The 24,258-nt window shown below is 42.4% G+C and overlaps 1 protein-coding gene and 1 long non-coding RNA gene across 7 annotated transcripts in view; one reads left to right on the top strand and one right to left on the bottom strand.

Moving 5' to 3' along the window:
* Positions 1 to 24,258, top strand: part of PTPRM (protein tyrosine phosphatase, receptor type M) — a 939,848-nt gene that overhangs the window by 401,670 nt on the left and 513,920 nt on the right. For all 6 annotated transcript variants that reach the window (XM_019525569.1, XM_019525591.1, XM_019525577.1 and 3 more), the window contains exon 7: positions 7,365 to 7,658. In XM_019525569.1, coding sequence (XP_019381114.1) covers positions 7,365 to 7,658 — 294 coding nt within the window. The remainder of the gene's footprint in view (positions 1 to 7,364; positions 7,659 to 24,258) is intronic.
* Positions 1,589 to 16,649, bottom strand: LOC109303390. Its single transcript, XR_002099091.1, has 3 exons — positions 16,488 to 16,649; positions 3,033 to 3,036; positions 1,589 to 1,599 (listed from the first exon to the last, which is right to left on the bottom strand). It is a non-coding gene; the product is annotated as an uncharacterized LOC109303390 (long non-coding RNA).

Below are 24,258 nucleotides of genomic sequence, written 5' to 3'. Positions count from 1 at the left end.
AAAAAAAAAAAAAAAAAAAAGCAGGTCTTTTTTAATAGATGACATAAAAATAATCAAACATTGAACAAAAGGAAAATAGTAGGGCAGAATTGATTAAATGTATTTGTTGAAGTAAATTAGACTTCTCCATACAGTTGATGGGTTGAACTTTTCTAATAGTGGTCAGATCCAACATAAATTAGATTTAGGAGAACAGAACAAGCCTATCTGAGCAGACATCAGGTTATTACAGAGCTCAAACTGCTTATTGAGTTCAAAAAAGGTAAAGCCAGGTGTCAGACTGGTTAGGAGGAGTTTTGTTAGGTTTTTAAGTAAGGGCATGGAAGGGCAGCCATCTGTGCTGTTGGTGGCTTATTTCTGCATTTTCTCAAATGGGAGATTTAATACCTTGAATAGAATTGAACCATTTTAGACCTGTGGAACAAAGAATTTATTCTAAAATTGAGGGCAAAATAATTTTGAGGCCGTGGCTAGACTTAAGAAAATATTAAAGGTTGGTTGTCAAGGGTGTGAATATTTTTAATATAATAGAAACTTAGGTATACATGAGCACTCATCTAAACGGACAACCCCTTATTTTCTCTACCTACATATCCCTTTGTCTTTCTTTCTGTCTACCTGTCTTTCTATTATCTAGTATCACCACTTTTTATTAAGGTTGCCCCATTATAAATTCTTATTTTTCATTGCCTATAACTTCAGGAAATTTATGTAAGGAAAGTGAGCGTTGGGGATGACCAAGGGCCAGGGAAGAAAGGTGGGAGAAAGCGAATGACCAAAGATTTCTCTCTGGCTGAGCAAGACAGCTGGACTGGAAACAGACAGGGATGAGTAGTCCTTTTCAGGGATCTGGACTTTCTGAGCAAAGAGACACGGTGGTGGAATGAGAAGCCCAGGAGCTGAAATGGGGCTTGATTAGATCAAGAGAATGGGGCTGAGACAAGGAGTTAGGAGTTGGGAAGAGGTAGAACTGAGAGGTGAACAAGTTGGGGAGACTGGGACAAACGTGTTTGAATTTGCAGGGAACAGGTGAAAGTGTCAGTGTCCATTAGGGAACACTCCCTATTGTGGGTTTGAGTGTATAGTAAAATGAAGGTATAGTTGCAGCGTAAATTAGCACATGTAACAATAACAGTGGAGACAAAGTAGCAGAAATACTCTGGGTTTTGCGGTTTTAAGTAGATGTTAAATTAATTTTACATTAGTGCAGTTTAGCTTATTTTGGGGTTACTCTTGAATTACTTTGCTAGGACTTATATTGGAGGTCAAATAAAGTAAAACCCAGTGTTTGTACGTTTTGAAAAACACATAATGTTTCATATATATCATTTAGTATGAATTTCTTTTCACTCAGTTCATAATTGAAGTTTTAACTATGTAAATGGTGCCTCTCAGTCTTCACTACTACTGTTACCCAGAATAGCTTGGATTTTTGAACATGGGCTACAATCACACCATGTTTTTGCTGTGTTGTGTACTTAAGATTATGTGTGCTTAGAGATTATGGAAGTACAAATTCAGATAGCACAGTTACAGTACAGTTATATTCTTAAAGCAGGAATTCAATCACTTTCTTCTATATAAATAGAGCAGGAATACCTTCCTCAAATCTATAGCACTTGCTCTTGGAGCATATAATACATTTTTTCAGAATTTACGCCTGTTAATTAATATTGAGTTCAGCTATTTAAAAAATTAGTCCTTTAAGATATTTTAGTTTGTCAGGTCATATCTCATCCTAAATAATCTAAGAAAGTAGTAATGCCAACTTTTCATGTTTCTAGTTTAGGCAAAACTATCAGAAATTTGGTATATTGGCTATATTTGAAATTCTTTATGATGATTAGGAGTTTTTCATTATTCCTCATAAGCTAGATAAGGGTTAATGAATACTATTCTTTTGGAAAGATGTCCATGAAGAATAATTACCTTCCTTCAAAATAGCTGCCATTTTTATCATTTGCAAGAGAAAGGAGGCTACTAGCTGTTTCACCCTAAACAGAGACAAACTGTTTCAAAATGGCACATTGGGAATGAAGCCTTGATGTACTCAGAGAAGATGGTAGGTCCTGCAACAATAAAAAAGTTAGGGGAAAAATATTGTCTTTAAAAATAAGGAAGGAAGATAAATATTAGGGCTCTGCAAAGCTTTGGTCCCTGATTAAATTCGGCAGAGATTCGGCCCAGTTTAGTGGCCTGTTTCACACACCCCTAATAAATATTATTCTGCACATGGATGTGGTTTCTAGATGTATTAATACAAGGCCCTTTGAAAATATCATTCAGCTCTTACCACCTCACCTGCTTTCTGTCTGCTAAACAATATCCTCTGAAGTTATAATATTCTGACATTCCTAATTTCTGATCAACTTTAAACTATTGTTTGAATTATTTCTTTTCTCCTTCTCCAAATATGGAGTTTCCTCAAAAAATTGTTTTCTCAATATGGGCAAAATTCCAGCCTTTTCTGTTTTTTTAAAAAAAGCCACTGCTTAGAAGTCAGGTACCTTGAAATCTTGAAACATGCAACAGTGAACAAGTGAGTAATTAACAGACAAGAAATGTCTCTTTCGAGTGTTACAACTCAGTTAAATCTGAATTGTTTTCCATGAGGATAGCAAATGGCATCTGTTTGGCTCCAGGATTACCCCCTTGCCAAATTTCATTTCTCTGCTGCAAGCATTAAGGCACTAGAACTACTCAGAACATGGTTAGAGTTATAATTTAAGGTGGAATCATATTCCTGCCACTCCCTCTCTGATAAGTGGTTGTGGTTAGTACATAAGTGTATATTTGTAAGTTGTGTGTATACATGTGTGGCTTTATTTTTTACCTACATGCAGCTTCCTTAGCAGAAGGAAAGGGCCACTGTTCATTTTGGGTGCGTTACTTTTGTTTTCAGTGGGGGCATCTATATGTGAAATTAGTGTGACACAATAAACTCTGGTGCAGTTTGCTCCAGTGTTTATTGCTTCCAGGTGCAGTGTTTACACATGCACCCAGGACCGCAGCACATTGAGCCAGGACAGCACAGCCCTGGCTGGCAGGGAGTTTGGGGCATCAGGCTGCCAGCCTGGAGCTGCTCTGCCCTGACTTATGCTGTGGAGGGGCTGGCTGCAGCACAAGAGTGCTACAGTGTGGGGCTAGCTGACAAGCAACCCCTGCACTGTAGCACCCTCATGGCCCAGCCAGCTCTGTCGCCATCTATACATGCATTGTGGCAGAGTAAATAACTCCACCGTAGGATAGTGCTTGTGTCAGGAAGTACTAACCGATGGTGGAGTTAATCAATTTACTTTGGCCTAATATCTCTGCCTGTGTAGATGGTGACACTTTACTGTGGAGCTAATTAAGCAATTCTACAGTAAGCATCTTGTGTAGATGCCCCCAGTTTTACTTTAATTGGTCCATCCATTTTGGCCACCGTTACAGCTATCTAAATAAAGTTTTTCATGGACCTGCCATCAATGAACAGCATTGTATTGTACACAAACAGGAAAGCAGCTAGTATGTGCTTTCTGTAAGTTAGTGTGTCCCCAAATCCTTTCACCAAGGATCTGAAATGCCAAAAATCTCTTCCCCTGCACAATCTTTAAAACAGTAAATTTGATCCACAAACAACTTTTTTTATATGGTTTGATAGTACGTCTTGACAGCCCAACTTAAAAGGGTAGTACAGTGCTAACTAGCTTTGTAGATTTTTCTTTATACATGAGTGCAGTGAGCAATAACATTTCTTTTTAATTTAAAGTATTACCTGAGTACTCTTTGCCACAATGACCCTCACCTGCTGAATGCATGTACCTTGTGGTTAAAGCCAAATATTTTAAATTTAATGGAAATAGATAACCTCCTGAAGTTCCTTCCGTCCCTATTTTTCTATGATTTCTATGCTTCTGTGAACTGTACCCACTGGAAAAATTTAAGTGAGAAAATAATTAAGAAAATAATATTATCTATTTGAACCTTATTCAGTAGCCACCATTTAAGTGTCTCCAGAGAAAAAGCCTGATGCTTCTCACTGTTGCATTTCTCTGTGACTAGTTCTTAATTAAGTACCCAACTGAGATTCATCATTGTCATAAATAGAAATATTCTCCTTGTTAGAAGCGGGTAAAAAAGCTTAGATAAAAGAATAATTTGGGTAAAACCTATGGCTGTTCAACACTTGTTAATTCATTACATGTAGTGGTTTAACTTACAGAAATCATGTAGCTTGTAACTTTCATTAAAATATCACTGAATGTTTCAATTATTATTTTTACCACAGTCTATCCTTAACTTAATGACCCTTATTTTTCAGCCAGTTTTCACTGTAAAATAAATGCATTATTTATGGTGATAGGTTAATTTTATACAAGCTCAACCTTCAGCTAAAACTACAATATATGCAGGTTTTTGCTAGAACCCTACAGCTTGATTTAACCTATTTTGCACTTTGGTCACAAGGGAATGAAACAATACCCCCAGGAATGAAAAAGCAATAAAATAATGTCTATTTCAAATACTTGTAATACTTAAAATGAATTGGTGTAGCCACTAACCTTTGTGACCTTATTCCTGAGTTCACATTTTGAATGGCACTTCAACAGCCTTTACTAGCATTTGAAACTTGAAAGTAATTAACTGTTCTTTCAGCATGGCTACATAAATGCCTTAGGTTGCTCTATAAAAGTTCCATTTCACGTCTGGGTTCACGGAACAGCATAATGATTTAAATTGATGCTAAATCATTTTGATTTAAGTTAGACCTGTTTAAAGATGCATAGTCTCTGCATTAAGCTATAGCTTATGTACTGCAGAAACAATAATTTAAAAAAAAAGACAGTAAACTTCTAATCCGTAAAAGGAGAAGCTAGAGTTTAATATCATAGTTGCATATAATATGCAATAGTTACATATAATAAAGTTTTCCCTCATATTCTTTAAATGGTCCTGGGTGGGGGCCCTATTTTCTAATTGTCCTAGAGTGTACGTTGTATTTTAACCAAGATGTATCTGTTACTAATTAGTAAGCAGCATTCAAAATATTTTGGGCTGTTGCCAAAGTGAGTGTATTATTCATGTGGGAATCAGTAAAAATGTCACCATATTATAGTATGTCTAATACCACTCCTTGCATTTGCTCGATAGCTGACATCATGCTTCAACATGATGTAATGATGGTTGCTAAATCCTATCTTTAACTTGGGCAGCGGGTACGTACAATATGGATTATAGCCCTCGCTGGCAATGCAACACTGAATTCCTGCCCGGTTAGTATTTTGGAGAAAGTAGCAGACCTTTAGAATGCTTAGATCCTTACGTCCCAGCCCCCCGCTCCACCATCACAATCACGGAGTGGGATGCTGGCAGATCCAGCCAGCACCAGCTCCGCAGCATCAGGATCTCCCAGAGCCAGCCTCTCAGTCACGGAGGGGGGTGATAGCCATCTGCCCAAGCCCCACAACTGCAGCCCAGGCTGGGAGATAAGGGTCTCCCCTGCTGGTGGCAGTTGGAGAGCCTGTTCCCTGCCCAGCTTTGTGAGTGTGGAGCGGGGCAGGGAGCAGGCTGGCAAGCTTTTCCTCACTCAGCTCCGTGCTTATGGAGCTGAGTGGGGATTAGGCTACCCAGCTTGTTCCCCAACCAGATCCACAGTTGTGGAGCTGAGTAGTAAACAGGCTTCCCAGCTTGTTCCACACCTACCTCTGCACTCAGAGCTGAGCAGGGAACAGGCTTCCCAGTTTGTTCCCCACCCAGCTCTGAAGTCACAGAGCTAAGCAGGGCACAAGACACTGTCCTGGTCAGGGGCAGGTCCCAGCCCCCTGTCCTGATTGGGGAGCCACCCTGGTAGCAGGCCCCATCTTGGCAGCAGGCAGTCTCTTGGGGCAGGATGTAATGTCCCTGCCTTGCCCAAGACTCTTCAGCCTAGAAAAGCGCAGGCTCAGGGGTGATATGGTGGCTACCTGTAAGTTTATAAGGGGTGCTCACCAGGATCTGGGGGAACATCTATTCACCAGAGTGCCCCAAGGGATAACAAGGTCAAACAGTCACAAACTCCTCCATGACCGTTTCAGGCTGCACATAAGGAAGAACTTCTTTACTGTCCAAGTCCCCAAGGTCTGGAATAGACTGCTGCCAGAGGCGGTTCAAGCACCTACTTTGAACCCCTTCAAGAGACATTTGGATGTTTATCTTGCTGGGATCCTATGACCCCTGCTGACTTCCTGCCCCTAGGGCAGGGGGCTGGACTTGAAGGTCTTCTGAGGTCCCTTCCAGCCTTAATGTCGATGAAATCTATGAAAGAGACAGCTGTCTCCTGGCCTGGTACTCCCTGCCAGGCCTTGGGCTAGCACCCTGGGGAGCCTGGAGCTCCCCCTAGTGGCAGCTGGAGCCCATTGCAGAGCCTCAGGAAGTGGGATCTGTTTGTTGCCATTAGCAGCAAATCTGCTTCTGCTTCCCTGCATGTGTACATGCCTGCCCATGAGCATTAAAACAGTACGCGTCCTTTGCTGATGCATAGGTGAGATGTATTAGGCCAAATTCTCTTCCATTACTCTGGACCTAGTTAACCAGTGTTGCAACTGTTTGCTCAGCCCAGCAGCTGCAGGCAGGCAGTGTCTGCCACTCCCAGGGCTGCAGCAGGGGCAGGCAACCACCTGCAGCTAGACAAGAGCAGGCTGCAACCTGAGGTCTGAAAGTTTACGGAGAAAGAAGTACAAACTGGGAATTATGTTATTCTTGTCAGCAAGTCAGCCTCCATCAGAAGTAAACTGAAATATCAGTTCTCATTCCAAAAGTTACTTGTAAATATAACAAACAATTTACATCTATAGAGAAATGTATGTTGATCTTGGATGCAACTCCTTGATTGTGTATGGAAAAAATGCTAGAAATACACATATTTTAACATTTGGTGAACAGGTAATATACAATTGTATACAGTTTATGTACAGTTTTATGTAAAATGGAGGTTAACATCTCTCAGTATGGTAAGCTAATAGAGTTCATTTAGAAAGTTTATAGTATATTTTGTTTTGTTCAAAACTGTAACCAATAATTACATTTATAACAGTGTTTCTCATAGGCAGCCTCTCCAGTATAGTTTACCAAAGATCATTGTTTATTTCACCAGTCTCCAGCTGGTAGCTTAAGGGCAACATGTTGCTCACAAGACCCTCCAGCCTGGGTCATAGCCACAAGAAATTCTACTTTTCACAGATGCAGGTTTCTTCAGATTGATCAGGATAGCAAAGTGTGAAGATACCCAGAGTACATAACTTGCTCAATACTGGTGCCTAGGGGTCAGCAAAAGTTGCTTACTTGGATTTTATGGAAAGAATAAGTATTTGTAGAATAATTTTTTAACATTTGTTTTGCTTCAGAGCCACCTGTTCCCATTGCTCCACCTCAGCTGGCTTCAGTTGGTGCAACATACTTATGGATACAGCTGAATGCCAATTCCATCAATGGGGATGGACCCATAATTCAGAGGGAAGTGGAGTATCGCACTTCAAGTGGAACTTGGTATGACATACAACCAGTTGACTCCACAAGCTATAAAATTGGGCACCTGGATCCGGATACAGAATATGAAATCAGTGTGCTGCTTACACGACCAGGTGAAGGAGGTACCGGATCCCCTGGCCCAGCTCTTAAAACAAGGACGAAATGTGCTGGTGAGTACCAGACAAAAGCTGGAAAAATTGTAAACATCTCACTGATGTTGAAACCAACAAGTTAGTTCAGTAACAGTTGGCATCATCTAGCTTCAACCTGCATGATGCAGGAATTAAGGTCAACATGATTTTTTTAAGTAAAAGCCATTAGCGTTTGCAAATGGTGACCTTGAAACTAACCTATATTGTCACAGTACATTAAGTCATACCTGTTTGGGCCTTTCAGTGATTAGTGCAGAATATGATGTAGTTTCAAAACACTGGACTTTCAGATACATAGCATGCTGTTGAGCTTTCTCTATTTCATTATATCTTCCTTGCATCAATACTAGATTTCTTAGATTTTTTTTTGAGTTAATGAAAGAAACTTGATTATTTCTTGCAGAGCGTATAAATGAGAATAGAATAGATATGAAAAATGGATTTAATAATTGCAATTATTCATAAACAAGATTTAGTTGTGAAGTACTTTATGACATAGCTGACAGTATGTTCTTTTGTTAAATGATATCCTGTGAGTTGTGTTGTAGTAAAGATACCTAGGGCTTTATAATGTAATATTGTACTTAGTAGCGTTGACTTCTGCCTGTAAAAAGGTAAAGATTGAGGGCTATCATAGAAAGACAGTTGGACGGTAATGCTGGTGAAAAGTAGTGTTACTGTTAGTTTGCTATTCAGCTGTAAGAAAATAAGTAAAATATACTGCAATACAAATTCTTTTTGGCATTGTATTTTCAGTGATTATGTTGATAAGGTTACATATTTATTTTAAAAATTGAGGTTCTTTCTCATCTAATATTAGGAATATGGCAATAGAATTTCAGAAACATTTTTACCTTTCAAAACCCAAGTTGGAATATGCAAATAAAGAATCTGTATATCTGAAAAATCAGATTTGTAACGTGTGTTGTTTAAGATGCCTGGGGATACATACAAAATGTAGGTATGAAGCTTGCTGTGAGCTTAAATTTGGCCTAGAAATATATTACTGTGCGCCTTTATTGGATTTTTTGATAAAGAAAAAGAGCAACATAGGGTGGAATTTAAAATGTGTAATATATATTTATCCTTGACAATTTAAATCCCCTTTCTATGCAGCAAAGCTGGCAGAAGGCAAGGAGAAATTCACAAAAAAAGGAAAATAATTAATCCCAGTTCTGTATTGATGCTTATCTGTTAAAGAACTGCTCTCTAATCAGTTGTCTGTTTTTAAAAGCATAGCAAGTAATTAGAAATATTTCCAATGAATTCAGGGGTTAGTTGAGTCTTTCAGACCTGTCCAGGAACCTTCCAGTGACTAAATGATGCATTGCAAATAGAAGGAGTATTTGTCAGCATCCATATTATTTTTCATGGGATATAGCTGTGGTGATGTTGTATTCAGATTCCCAATATTATGCCATTTTGAACAAACCGTTGTAGGTATTGGCTGGCTGGCTGGTTGGTTTTTGCTTATAGTTTTCCTTTCATGACCGAAGGATAAGGTTTAATTTAAAAAAAAAAAACATTTTGTGAAAAGGGAACATAAGAAACTAGATGCTAGTGTCTGCAACATTTTCCTTACTAGAATATAATAACAATTAAGACGGTCAGAACTTGGATATTAAATCCATCATAGAGTTACAAGGGTCCTTGGGCCAAAGTGTTTTTCATACGTGAATAAAATGTACTTAGCTTTACAGGTACAGGAAATGTCTATTCAATCCATTCATGGTCACTTCAGTTACTTTAAAATGAAACTGCGCTGCTTTGTTTTTCTGATCTTCATCCTATGACTACAGACCATAAGGTTAGAGGCTGAGTTAATGAGGATTACTATACTGAGAGTTCAGAGAAAGACACGGAAAATTCAGAACTTTAATTATGCATCTGTGCATTGTATGCTTTCTGCAGTCATTTTAGCAGTTGGGATGATGGACTATTAAAACAAGTATCTATTTCTGCAAAATAGTATCCACTGAGACGTGCTTTATTACCTAGTAAACTATTGTGATATAATTTGTCATTTCATGAATCTAGCAAGTTGTGCTGCAGTCTTTCTTAAATTAAAATGCATAAAGTGGTAGCTAACTGAAAAATTAAAATTATGAATGACAGTGTTAAATGCATCGCTACAATTTGGCTTTTTAACAGCTAAAGATGTTTGCTTTGAAGGTGTAGTGGTTATTGGTTAGCTGCTAGCAAGTGACATGCTAATAACTGGCTCGACGGGTTAAAAAGAGATGCTGATAAACTAATGACAAAACAATTAAGCTGGGAGGAGTGAAACAATGCTATTCTCAAATGTGTACCATAGAATTAATAAAACTGGAGTCTTTTAAGAGAAGAGTCATTGCACCTTTTTAATTACTGTGATAATTGTATGCTGTTTGCTTGTTCCCTTGGGGGGATCTATTGAACCACTCTGAGACTGGAGACACCATGCTAGACATTCAGTAATCTTAATAGTTCTCCGAAGTGTTTGAAATATGTTTTCATTTTAGCAGAATGAGATTTCAGGGACTTCTAACAGACAAGTGCTATCTGAGCTCTAGTAAATAAAAGCATCTATAATTAGAATGCAGAGGAAATAAAGAAGCAAACTCCTCAGACTTGGCAATACCATCCTTAGTGGACTAGTATTTATGTGTTTTGTAAAGGGCTTTGTTTTGTTGTGATGAAATGCAATATAAATAGGATGCCGAAGAATTGATGTTCTGCTTTGGATTAAGTTTAAGTACTTGAGTTCAGATTTGAAAAGAGAAATGAGTAGTGTTCAGAATTTAATAACACTGAAATCTTTTGAATTCTTCTCTCAGATTTTCTGTTGCTTCGGACTGCGTCATAATCAAATCCAGAAAAAAGGTCTCTCTCACTTTTGCATGTGCCCTGGAACCAAGATCAATTAGGGATCAGTTTGGGAGTTTGAATCATAAGCTGTTCCACTACCCCAAGCTCAGCATAAATGTGGTTGGTTGTATGTCAGAACAATTCCATGATACTGTACGTTGTTAATTATTCTGGTGCTCTTTCTGTATTCATGCTTGTTAACTAAAAGCTTCAAAACAGAGACTAGAAGTTCCAGGTAGAGTAGAATCACTACACAAATACAAAAGCACCCCAGCCATTCACTCTGCCAAGTCATTGTCCTGGGAACAGAAAAATCAGTTTGATAACATGGACTTGCATACCAGCTGCCATTTTGCTGAACTCCTATTTTGCTTTCTCAGCTATAGCTAGCAGCTGAATGACTGCACAAATAGTTTATTGAACTAAAGTTTCAGGCGAGTTGTCCTGTGCTTGAAAACAGGCAGAAGTCCCAGAGCCAATAAAGCTAGCTAAGCCATGTCAGAACTCCCAGTTTTAAGACCGTCAGATTCCAAATATGTATGTAAAAAGACCAGAATAGTTAAGTGTTTATAGCCTTCTCAGATCTGGAGCACCTTTATCTAGTGTTTCTTTCTCATACAAAATATCTTTGTCATACAATTTACAACAAAATACCTGCCGCTATATATCATGACACTTGAAAGGTATTCTGTTATTTTAAAGGAACAACAAGTGCCCCTCCGAGACAGTCTTCTGCACAATTTGATACTGTGAAATGACTTTCCGAAGCATACTCCTTAAGGACTCTATTGTATGCTTTCTTAAACTGTAAACCACTGGGCTAGAACGTTGTTGACGTACCTTGTGTTGACAAATTCATTGTTAAAGCAAGCAGCTTGTACAGAGGAGTCCATTGGACTGTTATGGGGTAAATAACTTTATGGAGCTGCATTCTATTTTTCTCCTTCTGTTTCCCTAATTCTTCCACAGTTACATTTCCAAGCCATACGGAGAAATGATTGCTTATTCCCTCGCCGCAGCTATATGAATCCTATGAAAATAAAAGAAAACAAAATGATTCCTTTCAAAAGAGCTTATGGGAACTGTAAGAGGGAGCCAGAGGCTCTTGTTACTTTAAGGGGGAGCAGGCTAGCTTTGCTGTGTAGGGAGGCAGCTGGTCAACAGCTAGCTGCACTGCAACAAGCTTATTGTGCAGAGCAGATTCTCAGGCAGCTTGAGAGTAAAGGCTACAACCAGCTGGGTTAAGCTGTAGCAGGGAGGGACAGGCTGACCACTAGGCACAAAGGAAACCCCTGTACTTGACTAAGGAGTCGCCTGACTGGAAGAGGCAGTGCTCCAGGGCATAATACAGTCGAATCGCATCTTACGCGTATTTAACTTACGCAAATTCAGCTATACATGCTCAGCTGCTGGGGCTGGCTGCCAGGTGCCGGCCGGGGCATGGCGCATAGTGCGGTGCCACGTGGTACTGCCTGCACATGCCTGCACATGCCGGCATGGCTAGGGGGCAGCAGCTCACTCACGCTCAGCTGGCTGCCCTGGCGGGACAAGAGGGGCGAGGAGTGTGTGCGGAAGGTGCAGCTGTTGCACTGCATGCACGGGCTGTGCAGCACCGTGCCCGCCTTGTCTGGGCCCTGCGGTGGTGGCGGCTGCTCAGTGCCGAAGCCCGGCGGGAAGGGCGATTTCAACTATACGTGATTTTCACCTTACGTGCTGACTTCAGAACAACCCCTGTGTAAGATGCGACTCAGCTGTAATCCCAGCACCTGAAGCAAGCAGGCTGCCTTGCTCTGCGTGCTGCCAGGAGCTGAGTTCCAGGGAGATAGGGACTGAAAAAGACAGGCTGGCAAGCACTCAAGCCCCCCATGAGAGTGGGGAGATGATAGCTCAAAGGGAGGTAGGATGTGCAGGATGGTAAAAAACCCAGAGTGGGGTAGATTTTTAGTTAGGAAGCAGTTTCTTGTATTTGCATTATGTTTAAATTGATACTAGAGGACCAGGTGTGGCTGAAAGGGGTGGATAGGAGCCCACAGGGGCTGTGTGAGGGGAACCCATTTAGAGACTGGGGACAGTAACCATGCAGATCTAGGAAATCAGGGGACTGAGTCCAGTTAAAGCGGCCAGCAATGTGTGAGAAGCTTTGCCAGAGCCAGGGGTGCCAGGAGGCTGGGTCAGACTGTGAGCAGCCTTGCCCTGGGTCAGGGATGCTAGGGGGTGCTGAGTTAACCTGGGAGCAGCCTGTCTGGGCCAGGGGCACCAAGGGGACTGAGTTAGACAACAAGCAGCCTAGCCTGGGTCAGGGATGCCAGGAGGCTGGAGCACAACTCAAGATGGGGCAAGGGGCCCAGAGACCAAAATAAAAAGCAGGCTGAGGCCAAAAAAGCCAAGCTAAAACAAGGAGACCAGGGCTGGAGGCCTACGGCCAGAATAATGGGCTAAAAGCAAAGAAACAGAGGTCCCTCCAGGCAGATCTCGAACACTGTCAGAATGACATCTGCGAGGCATGGGTATGATTATAGGGGAGGATGAAGGGCACAAATGCAGCCCATAAGGCGCCTGGTGCCCTAAGGCACTGACAAGGCCAAGGGCCACTGCTTAATGCTCTAGGGCAGGAGTCAGCAACCCCTGGCATGTGTGCTGAGCATGGCATGCAAGACCATTTTGCTCAGCATACCACCGCCAGCCTGGGCTCTAAGCAGCTGCCGCCAGCCACAGAGCCCAGGCTGCTCCTAGCAGGCAGCTGGGGGGCTGCAAGCCCTGCTGCAAGGGTTGGCTGCAGCTGGGAGGCTGCAAACAGCTGCTCTGGGCCCCAGCATGTTGGCACTCTGGCGCCTTCCAAGGTAGACATTGTGGTTTTGTCGGCACTCTGGCCAAAAAATGTTGCCTACCCCTGTTCTAGGGGCAGCCTCCCTATACTCGATAAGAAACATCAAGGCTAGGTTCAAAAAGGGAGGGTATCCCAAGGGCCATAGTGGGGCAGGGACCACATGGCCAACAGGGGCATTGCAGCCACCCCTGGGGGTCTGGGCATTGTCACAGACCATTTATCTCTAAACGTAATATACATGCCTTTTCTTAACTTGGAGGTAGACTCTTCATTTTTACTGGTTAATAGCATGTGAAAAAATAAGGCAGTTTAACCAAACTATTTACCAGGTGGAGGATCTACATGCTAAAGTAGCAAGGAACATTTTAATTAATTTCACTGATGCTGCTTTCTCTTCTACCTCACTACCTTAACCCATCAGAAAAAAAAAACTTTCTCTCAGTTCTATTCAATTACTAAGTCACCATCCAATGTTAGTTGTGAAAAGACGGTTATCTCAAGAAGACTCACAATAATGTGCAAATGAATATGCTGGCACAGCAAAGGAGCTCTGAAATTCCTGCCCAAAGGGCCTTGCTCTTACTCTTGTCAATCACTATTCTGCGATAACATTTGTGGCATAAAAAATCCATCTTTATTTTCATTGTCTGCCAGCTCTGTGGTGGTATTCATAGGAGCATATGTTTTCATTGATTGATTGACTGAAATTTTTACATTGACCAGTCTGTATATTTAACCCCTGAAATCCCCTATTACTCTGCACTGCCTACAGTAAGAGTTCAGAGAATTAAAGTACAAAAATGGAATGAAAGGGAAAATTCATCTTACCTGGAAATGTTACCTGTATTGTTTCTTCCATTTGCTAAAGGGTTGCATAGTGCATGATCAATTGATCATATAAGATCCCTAAACAGCTAACAACCTTTGAAGGAAAGTAAAACTGAGATAAGATAAGTCAGAAGTCATGTAGGTTAAATTTTTCAAAACCTTTGAGCTGATGTAAAGCCAAAAACGACCTTCCATTCTCTCCATTGCTGATTTTTAAACGCTTACCACAAATGCACTGATTTTCTGCCAGTGTGTAACCTTTAGCTGCATTAGACTGACTGGGAAGTGCTAATTTCCCTGTTGTCTTGACCAGTCCTTTGGGTGACATAAAAGCAAAACGTTTATAATCCTTGCTCAAAAAGACAACAGATGTCTATTTCCTGATATTTTCAAAATCCTTCTTCTTCCTGTAAATATCAGAAAGACTTCATAAATGGACAGTCCTAATATGCCTCTAATTTTGGCCCATTGAAAGCTCAGGAAATCACCATAAAGATGGGATCAACAAACTTCTGATAAGATTCTCTTGTCAATCTGTTAGGGTCACTGCTTCCCCACTACACAAAAGCTGAACAAACCTTCCTCTTTTCAGTTGGTCTCCCAAGTAAGTCATGTTCCTGAATGTTTTGCAAATACTCCTGCAGCTGATAAAAAAAGAAAAAAGACAAAAAGAAAAAAAAAGAACCGTTTGGCCCTGAAAAAGCTTGCTACTATAGTTCAAAACTCTTTTTGGCATGACAGTGCAGTCCCAGTAAATCTGCCCAATACTAGAATCCTATTATATCCAAGACAATTCAGATCAAAATCCTTCTCTATTATTCCACACCTCTGGCTTTTAAACATACCTGCTTTCCTCTCCCATGTTGTACCTAACGAAGATCTCTGCTGAACTCAGTACCGCAATCACGAGATTCACAGTATAAGCATTTCTTCATCTTGCAGCCAGCCCTAGAATGCTTGGTAGAGTCTGATATAAATCAAGTGTGCAGCTGCCTGGAATAGCTACAGTTACCCTGCCTGGGACCTAAATAAAATATGTTGGAGAAATGTTCTGCTAGGTTACTTACTCAGACAGTTAAGTGATGCCTTTAAATTCATCATTCCAAATCCTAAAGCTACTGTAAACTTTAACTGCCAGCAACAACACTACAGCATAATAAGAAGCCTGATGCAGAACATACGTTTCATGAATATTTTTATTGTGGAAGTAAATAGTCACAGGCTTAACAGAGATAGCAGCAATGGTTGCTATAGAGTCCCAGTACCTTTATCTGCTTTCTAATTGCAAACCATTCCAAGAAAAGTTCCTCTTTCCTGTAAAAGTAAAAGCTGACACTGCTGCCTGACAGATGAATTACAATTTTCAGGTATGCGGGAGAGAATCCTAAAGATTGTAATGGTAGTTCAGGCAACTAAATTCCTGGTGAGATTTTTGACCATTTCCCTTGTGTAGAACAGTGAACTCATATGCCCAGAACAGGGCATCCTAGTAAAATGCTTTCACTGTGATGAACCCTGTGCAGAAGCCTAATCCTAACCAGCTGTTGGCAGCTGCAAACAATTTCTTCCTTGGCAACCCCACAGAAAATACATACCTGAGAACAAATATATTTGTCTTTTCTCATTGCCTCCACTCCTCAGATAGTTGCTAACATCTTATCAAGTCCTGGCCTTCTCCTTGTCTTGCTAGAGACCTTGGAGCAGTAGCGTAATGATGGGAAGGCAAGGGGATGGGGAGTGCCCTAATAGAGCTGGTATGGAGCCTCAGCTTCCCATGTCTCTGTCACTCCCTGCACCCTCCAGCAGAATAGCAGCAGCAGCAGTGGTAAACAATGCAGGATAGCAGCCAGTGGTTTTGCTCCTGCCGGAGATGTCACCTCATTTTTTGCCACCAAGAACGGTGGGTTTTTTTGGCTGCTTGACACAGTTGGTGCCAAAAAAGGAAGTAACATCTCCCCTCAACATTAGCAAACCTGCGGTTGCTGCCCCCACACCTCACGCTGCTGCTATCCAAGGCTTAGCACTGGCCAATTACAGGCTCTGCTTTGGAGTGGAGAGAAGCAAAGGAGTCCACTTAGGTTCTAAGAAAATGTTGCTTGGGGTGAAGTTGCGCATTACTCTTAAACCATACTCAGGGCACTTAAAACACCAGCATCCACATGTTAAAACTCATTAATTTATGCTAAGTGTTCTCTGAGTATCTCAGAGTTATACCCCTTCAGCTGGGGGTTAATTCCAGGCTGTGTTACCTAGCTGACGGTAGAGTAACTACTCTGCTCCACAAAGATAAGAGCAATTTGCAGTGCTCCTGTGCCCTGGGATGCACCACCCCAGCCCGTCCCCACCAGGTATCTCAGCTTTTAGCCAGAACCCTGCTTACCAGCCCTCCAATGGCAAGTCATAGCTATGTAGGCAATAAATAGTATTTACACTTAACATGCAACTGCTCACATCACATTCTAACTTTAACACTGCTTAACATTCCATAGACTTAGTATGGTCTAAGTGTAACATGTGACTTCACCCCAGTTGGACAGTTTTTATTTTCCGCTGAGTTATACTGTGAGGAACCCCTGAAGGAAGTCCTCTAGAGTAATAGAAACTCTTACAGGAGAAAAAAAAAACCCTTCTCTCTCTACTTACCAAAGGAGAGGATGAGGCTACCTTTCTGGTTTTAATTCAGTCCAACCATTGGCAACATGCAGAGGGTGCATGCGGATGCACATGCACCCTCTCAGTGTGGCAGTGCATCCTGTGTGAAAAGGTGCTGCTGACACTGCCACTCGCTACCGCACCTCACTGCCGACACTGCTGGCAGCACCTGCCACCTTCCCTGCCACCAACAGCACTGCAGCTGCCTGCTGGAGCTCCCCATTTACTGTCACCATGCTCCCGCCGCAGCCTGCCCCCCCCCCCCCGCCAGCCTCTGGGGGCACATGGCGTTAATGAATACAACTGTGGTAAAGTTCCACTCCTTCTGTCCCTTGTTAAGTGTTTGATATGAAAAATATGCCTTGCAACCTATGAGTTCACTTCATTTGCAACCCAATTTACCTCATCTGTTCCAGAGGTTTCATCTCATAGCTACTCCCCAACAGGAAAAAGGTGCAAAAAACCCCTTTCAGACAACATTTACTTGTTTGTTCACTTTCAGATCTGCTCCAGTGCCTGTTCACAGCACAGGTTTGAGGTCAGCTTCTTCATTCTTTATTAGACTTTGGGCCTGGGAGTATAAATAGGGCTCACTGTATTTGCCACTAGTAGCACCATGAGATCTACCAGCCCATGCAGACTCCAAACAAACATTTGATGAATGTTCCATCATTAAATCCAGAGACCTTGGTAGAGGAGCAGAAATTATTCCTTAAAGGTTGCATCTGCTAGGAAGAAGTTTGAAAAAAAAAAAAAAAAAAAGTCATGCACTTCTTCTTACACATATGCACACTTGTATGTTCATGTAGACTTGTATTTCTATGTGGGATTTGGGCAAATTATGATTATTATGAGAATGACTATTCACTTTGTGGCCCAGTTTCCATAGTATAAGCAAAATGTAGCAAATGTCCTAATAGTCTGGAACACAATAAACCAAAATGTTTATTTACTAATGTTCCTCCTCATTTTTTGTGTATTAGCATGCATGCTATATATTCATTCTTTCTTGATTGCCTACATTTTTATCCACAGATATAATATTATACTGGATTATTTTCCATTTCCTTTCTTTATATGTTTGTACTATACATTTAAGGTATAAACAACATACATCATCTCCCATACAACTCCGCTGAAATCTTAATTCCCATCAAGAAGTCCCAGATGATTGGAAAAGGGCAAATATAGGGCACTTTTACACATGCTTTGGGGGTGAGAGGGGTGGTGCTTTAATTAGAGTGGCTCTGAGAGCACCACATGGTCTTGTATATCAGTGTCCTTGCACTTCAAAATGGCCAGCAGGTGCGCTTGAACTAAAGCTTGTCAAATGTGGATACATGAGCTGATACGCAAGCCATGGAGGCTGGCTGGAGCACAATAATTGCCACACTCCAGTAGCCTTGATTAATTGAGTCTGCTTCAATGTGCTGTATTGACAGCATGTCAGAGCAGCCTCCATGCTTGTGTACGGGCACCCATATTGTCCATCGTTAAGAAAAGGAAGGAGGAGGATCCAGGAAATTACAGACTGGTCAGCCTCACATCAGTCCCTGGAAAAATCATGGAGCAGGTGTTCAAGAAACCCATTTCTAAGCATTGGAGTAGAAGAAAGTGATTAGGAAGAGTCAGAATGGATTCACCAATGGCAAGTCATGCCTGACCAACCTGATTGCCCTCTATAATGAGATGCCTGGGTCTGTGGGTTCAGGGAGACCAGTGAAGTTGGTATACCGTGACTTTAGCAAGACTTTTGATACAGTCTCCTACAACACTCTCACAAGCAAGCTAAGGAAGTATGGTTTAGATGAATGGACTTTAAGGTGAATAGAAAACTGGCCGGATGGTCAGGCTCAGAAGGTAGTAGTCAATGGCTTGATGGCTAGTTGGCTGCTGATATCAAGTTGGTCCTGGGGCCAGTTTTGTTCAGTATTGCAGATGACACCAAGCTGGAGGGTATAGTAGATATGCTGGAGGGTAGGACTAGGATTCCAAGAGACCTCGACAATTGGAGAATTGGTTCCAAAGGAATTTCATGAAGTTCAGTAAGAACAAGTGCAGAGTCCTGCAGTTAGGATGGAACAGTCCCACGTACTGGTACAGGCTGGGGACCGATTGGCTAAGCAGCAGCTCTGCAGAAAAGGACCTAGGGGTAACAGTGGACAGTAAGCTGAATACAAGCCCCTGATGTGAAGAAGGCTAACTGCAGGGCCGTCCGGGGTGGGGGGTGGGGGGAGAGAGGGCAATCAGGGCAATCGCCCCAGCCCTGCACTTTGGGGGGCCCCGCGGAGCCAGGAGGAGCAGCCACAGTGACTCAGTGCCACCACCAATACTGGCTTCATGTCCAGCCCCTTACCACCCCATCCGCCGCTACCTTCTTCACGTTCAAGGCACGCAGGGGTGGGGCCCTGCACAGGCCGATTTACCCCGGCCCCACACCCTGCTCAGGTCATCTCAGGCTAACTGCATACTGGGCTGCATTAATAGAAGCATTGCCAGCAGATTGATGGAACTGATTTTTCCCCTATATTCAGCACTAGTGAGGGCACATCTGGAGTACTGTGTTCAGTTTTGCCCCTCCCAACTCCCACTACAGAAAGGATGCGGACAAATTGGAAAGTCCAGTGGAAGGCAACGAAAATGGTGAGAGGCCTAGGGCACATGACTTATGAGGAGAGGCTGAGGTACCTCGGCTGCTTTTGTCTGGGGAAGAGAAGACTGAGAGGGGATTTAATAGCAGCCTTCAACTACCTGAAGGGTAGTTCCAAAGAGGATGGAGCTAGACTGTTCTCAATGGTGGCAGATGACAGAACAAGGAGTAATGGTCTCAAGTTGCAGCAAGGGAACTTTAGGTTAGATATTAGGAAGAACTTTCTCACTAGAAGGGTAGTAAAACACTGGAACAGGTTACCCAGAGAGGTGGTGGACTCTCCATCTTGGGACGTTTTTAAGACGTGGCTAGATAAAGCCTTGGCTGGGGTGATCTAGTTGGGGATGGTCCTGCTTTGAGCAGGGTGTTGGACTAGATGAGCTCCTGAGGTCCCTTCCAATCCTAATTTTCTATGATTCTGAATATTTAAGTAAACATGTCACATAATCACTACATAGAAACTTGGCCATATGCTAAAGCTTTTGTTGCCTTGTTTTTCTGCCAGAAAGATTCTGTGTAGTGCATGCAGCTGAAAGAAGAGAAGAAATCCGTCCCAAAGAGTCATTTAAGGTCCACACCTTCTGTACCTTTCATAAGACTCATACCTTTCAAATGACTCTAGAAAGTTGAAGGCAAATGAATATTCTGTGCTTTTGCTCCCATCACTCTCCAGTTCTCCTTTTTATTCCCCTCTGTTGCCCCTTTCTACTTTTCTCTGAATCTCCCCCAAAATTTCATCATCTCTTTTCCCTCCATAAGCTTGAGATCCAAAATTTAGAAAGATACATCTTTATATGAAAGGCAGCTGTGAATTGGATTGCTTCATGCAGTGCTTGTTGCAGAAGTTTTTAGTTTGTAGGAGTCATTAGATTTTTGTTCATTCCCCTGCACCTGGAAAGAGAGATTGAGGTTTGGTTGTAAAGAGTCATGAGGTGAAGGAGAAAGCAGGGTTCTGTGGAACTGATCACTACAACGTACACTATTGCATTAGTTAGTTTTACCATTACTCTGTTCTGTTTGGCAACCTAAGAAGATTAGAATTAGGGAATAATGCACAGGCACATCCTTGAAAGATAATGGGGTACATATTTTGCTCATACAGGGTGTGCTGTTTTTCTGTCTTCTTACAAAGTGCCTACCATATTGCAGTTGGAGAAATATAGGGGTTCTCTTTAAAACTTAAATCAGGGTTGTCAAGCTTCTATGGGGCATGAGGGCACATGCCTGCAGGCCACACCAGGGCAAACCACAGGCTACCAGATTGTATACCATGTGGATGCCTCCTCTTCTCCTACCCTGTGACTGCCACATCATGCATTTGTGGAGGCAGTCCCTCCTACACTCACATCGAGTGCTCACATGGCCTAGAGCTAACCATCAGCTCTAGTCACAGCACATCATGCCGCACTGCCCTGCCTACTGGGCCAGGGACAGGAAGTAGAAGCTGGAGGAGGAAGATGGAGCCCAGAGACTCTGTCTGTTTTTGCAGCTGGAGCGAAGAGGGGAGCAGCAGCCTAGCAGCATCTTGGAGGCTGCAACTTAACCCCACCTGGGCTACCAGTTGGAAAGCCCTGTTTAAATAATGGGTGGAGCTCCCTGGACCTGGCTGGTGTATATCAGGCTAGTTAGTCCCTCTTCCCCCATGTAACTTATAATTGGTTTAGTATAATTTATATTGGCATGCTTGCTACATTGTGTTTTAATGGTTGCTATGTCTCCATTTTTATGCAGGGAATTGAAAGAGAACACTCAAGTTAAAGAGGGCACGTAAAAGCCTTTCACACCATGTAAAAGCACTGCATACCAACCTGTCACGCTTGACAAAAATTGTTATGTATATATCTCATGTTTGTATATGTTTGCCTTAGTCAGAGCTGACCCAAGCAGGGTGTGTGGGGCCTTGGGCAACTCAGCCCATTTAGGGCCTCTCCCCCACTCTGATCCGACAGGCCCTGGACCCGAAGAAGCTGCCGCCGCCATTGGCAACATCGGCGGGGGGGGCGGTGGATAGCGAACGGCTGGAAGCAAAGATGCAGAGCTGCCTAGCTCCATACCACCGCGGCTCCACCCTGCTCTATGGGGCCCCCCAAAGCATGGGGCCCACGGTGGTCATCCTGATTCGCCCCACCCAGGGACAGCCCTAGCCATAGTTCAGGGATCCAGAGCACACGCCCAGCTGGAGCTCACTTGGACAGTCCTAGTAGTTTTCCATAATTCTTTATTAAACCACTTTATTAAACAAAAGAATTTTGAAAAGCAAAACATGAATTCTATAACCTTGCTATAGTTGTCCTCCATAAAGTCTGATTTGTGCACCTCTGTGCTTTAACCTGTTTTTTGGGGTTCTCTCCTCCCACTTCAAGAGCCTTTTCCATATATACTTTATCACAGAGGGGGGCAAAATGTGGTCTGTCCTGGCCCAGGCACGAGGGACAACCCAGGTTGTGGTGCCTGCAGCTGGTTCTACTGTCCCCTGGTGTGCAGCAGGGCTGTAGCAGCACTGCAATAGACCTCCATTTCCTAGGAGCCCCAACAGCGGTGGCTCCTTCCAGCCCCAGCCCCTCTACTTGGACACCCAAGCCTGTCCACCCCAAACCCACCACTGGGGGCAGGGCTTGCATGTGCAGGGTGCATGTCCAGGTGGCTAGGATGGGGCTGCAGGCTGATGGGGAGTGGCATCCAGATGAAGTGGCAACCAGATGAAGGGGTGGGACCAGAGAGACCCTGGGATCTTGGGGTGGTGACTGCACAGGGCCAGGGCCAGGGCCTGGGGCAGAGCTGCAGTCTGCTGCCTGAACGCCCCTGCAATGGCTGTGGATTCTGCGGGAAGGGGCATGCAAAGAGCAGGTTGCATCTCGGCCCTGGCCCTGCGCTGTCACCACCCCAAGATCCCAGCCTCAGATGCAGCTGAGTCTGAGGCCAAGATCTTGGGATGCAGAGCCACAATCTGCTCCCTGCACTCCCCTGCCCACAGCACTTGTGCCCATCATAGGAGTATGTAGGCAGCAAATCCCAGCTGTGTCCTGGCCCTGCGCTGTCACCGCCCAGTGACCCCACCCTGTGATCCCAGCCTCATCTGCCCATCCTGCTCCCAAACACTGCTCCCCCACCTGCCCACGGCCCCATCACACAAGAGGAGTTTTGGTGATTTATTGGGAGGATGGGTGTGCTGACTGGGCCCATGACAGCTCAGCAAAACTCTCTATGTGGCCCATAAATAATTGCCCCCCCCCCCCGGCTTTGTCACCTACCATTTCCCAGATTTAGACGCAAAGCTTAGAAAGATTATGCACTGTATGATATTTTAGAGAAATAGAAGAGTAGGCTTACACTCAGAATAGACCCAGTGGTATGTGCTCTCTCCTATCATTGCATGCCAGCATAAAGACTAGGTGAAATCTGCTCTAGAATTACACTATTAGAGTGATTACAGATGAATAAAAAGGCTTGAATCCTCAGAACATAAGCTTGGTTACATCAGTATTTAATAGAAAATTAAGACTCTAAATACAAGAAACTGCATTATGAACATAAACATGAATCTCTGTGTTAAGAAAAAAATATGGTACACCAATAGAAATAGGCCTGCCAATAAAGTTATGATTTAGGAATGCTAGAAACAGATCTGATGTTCACTCATCTGTGAAATGAACCTTTTAGAATGAGTAATATGTCCATTTATCTAAAATATTCTCAACAGCTATATTTTCAAATTTATAGCACTGGGTATCTGAGCTAAGCTGCATTTTAATATTTATCATGTATCTAGCATCCTTTTGTTCATCTAAGAACAACAGATATTGAAATGTCTCTGTGTTCCTTCACGTTTGCCCATATTTATCATTGGGCCTGCTTTAGCTGGACCAGATTTCTTGTAAAGAACAAAGACTATTTTTCAGTTTTGGCAATCAATCCACAGCTGATTATACTTTTATTTATAAATTTGTATAGACAGGAAGTATTTGAGAGGTTTTTAAAGTCCAGAATGCTATTCTTGAAAATAAATTGGTATATACAGTGGACTGTGTTAACTTCTAGCTCTATTGCATATTGTGAAAATATATTGAAAACTACAGAACTAAATTTTTTACTTGAAACATTTTGAGTGCCGTTTCATACATAAAAATGAATATTCTTTGATACTTAAAATGGAATGACTTGTCAGTTGTTTGTTTTGACAGTTTCTAGAGCTGTTTTGTTTGCAGTCACTTAAAAAAATGTCTGTTCAATAATTCATTTAATTACTGTTGTACAGTGTTCTGTTTAAGAGGATGACCTGATGTGTAACTGGCATGTTTGGCCAAGTAAATGACAAAAAATAACTCTGTATGACCTGAGCATAATTATGGATGACTTCAGAATGACAACTGGCAAAAATTGTACTGTAATTAAATTTCCATTATAAACGTTTCATCTTTTTATCTGACATATAAGCCTAGATTGTGAAGAGTATTCATTTGTATAAAAAGAGAATTAGAGCTATAATTTATAATTCAAGATTATCAATGGAAGCATTTCTTTTCTCAGAAGTACCTTTTACTGAAAAATAGCTCTCTGCATTGTTACTTAAAAGGGAAACTGCCAGGACTTTGGGCATTTATTTAATTGATTATAAAAACAACTGAAAAATGCTGCCGGCTTAATTGTGGCATATAGTAACTCTGAGTGACACAAAGCTGATTGGGTTTTTGTTGTTCTATTCTTTTTTAACGTGAACCTCATTCCTCTCCACAGTGAATGTTATTCAGCAAAAAGTAGGTGTTTTAGGGCTTTGGCCCCTTCTTGACTGGTGCCTTGCCCCCCCCCCCCCCCCC

Source organism: Gavialis gangeticus, unplaced genomic scaffold, assembly GCF_001723915.1.
Source record: "Gavialis gangeticus isolate Ggan-Ray unplaced genomic scaffold, GavGan_comp1, whole genome shotgun sequence".
Lineage (NCBI taxonomy): Eukaryota > Metazoa > Chordata > Crocodylia > Gavialidae > Gavialis > Gavialis gangeticus.
This window is presented reverse-complemented; position numbering and strand designations above follow the sequence as displayed.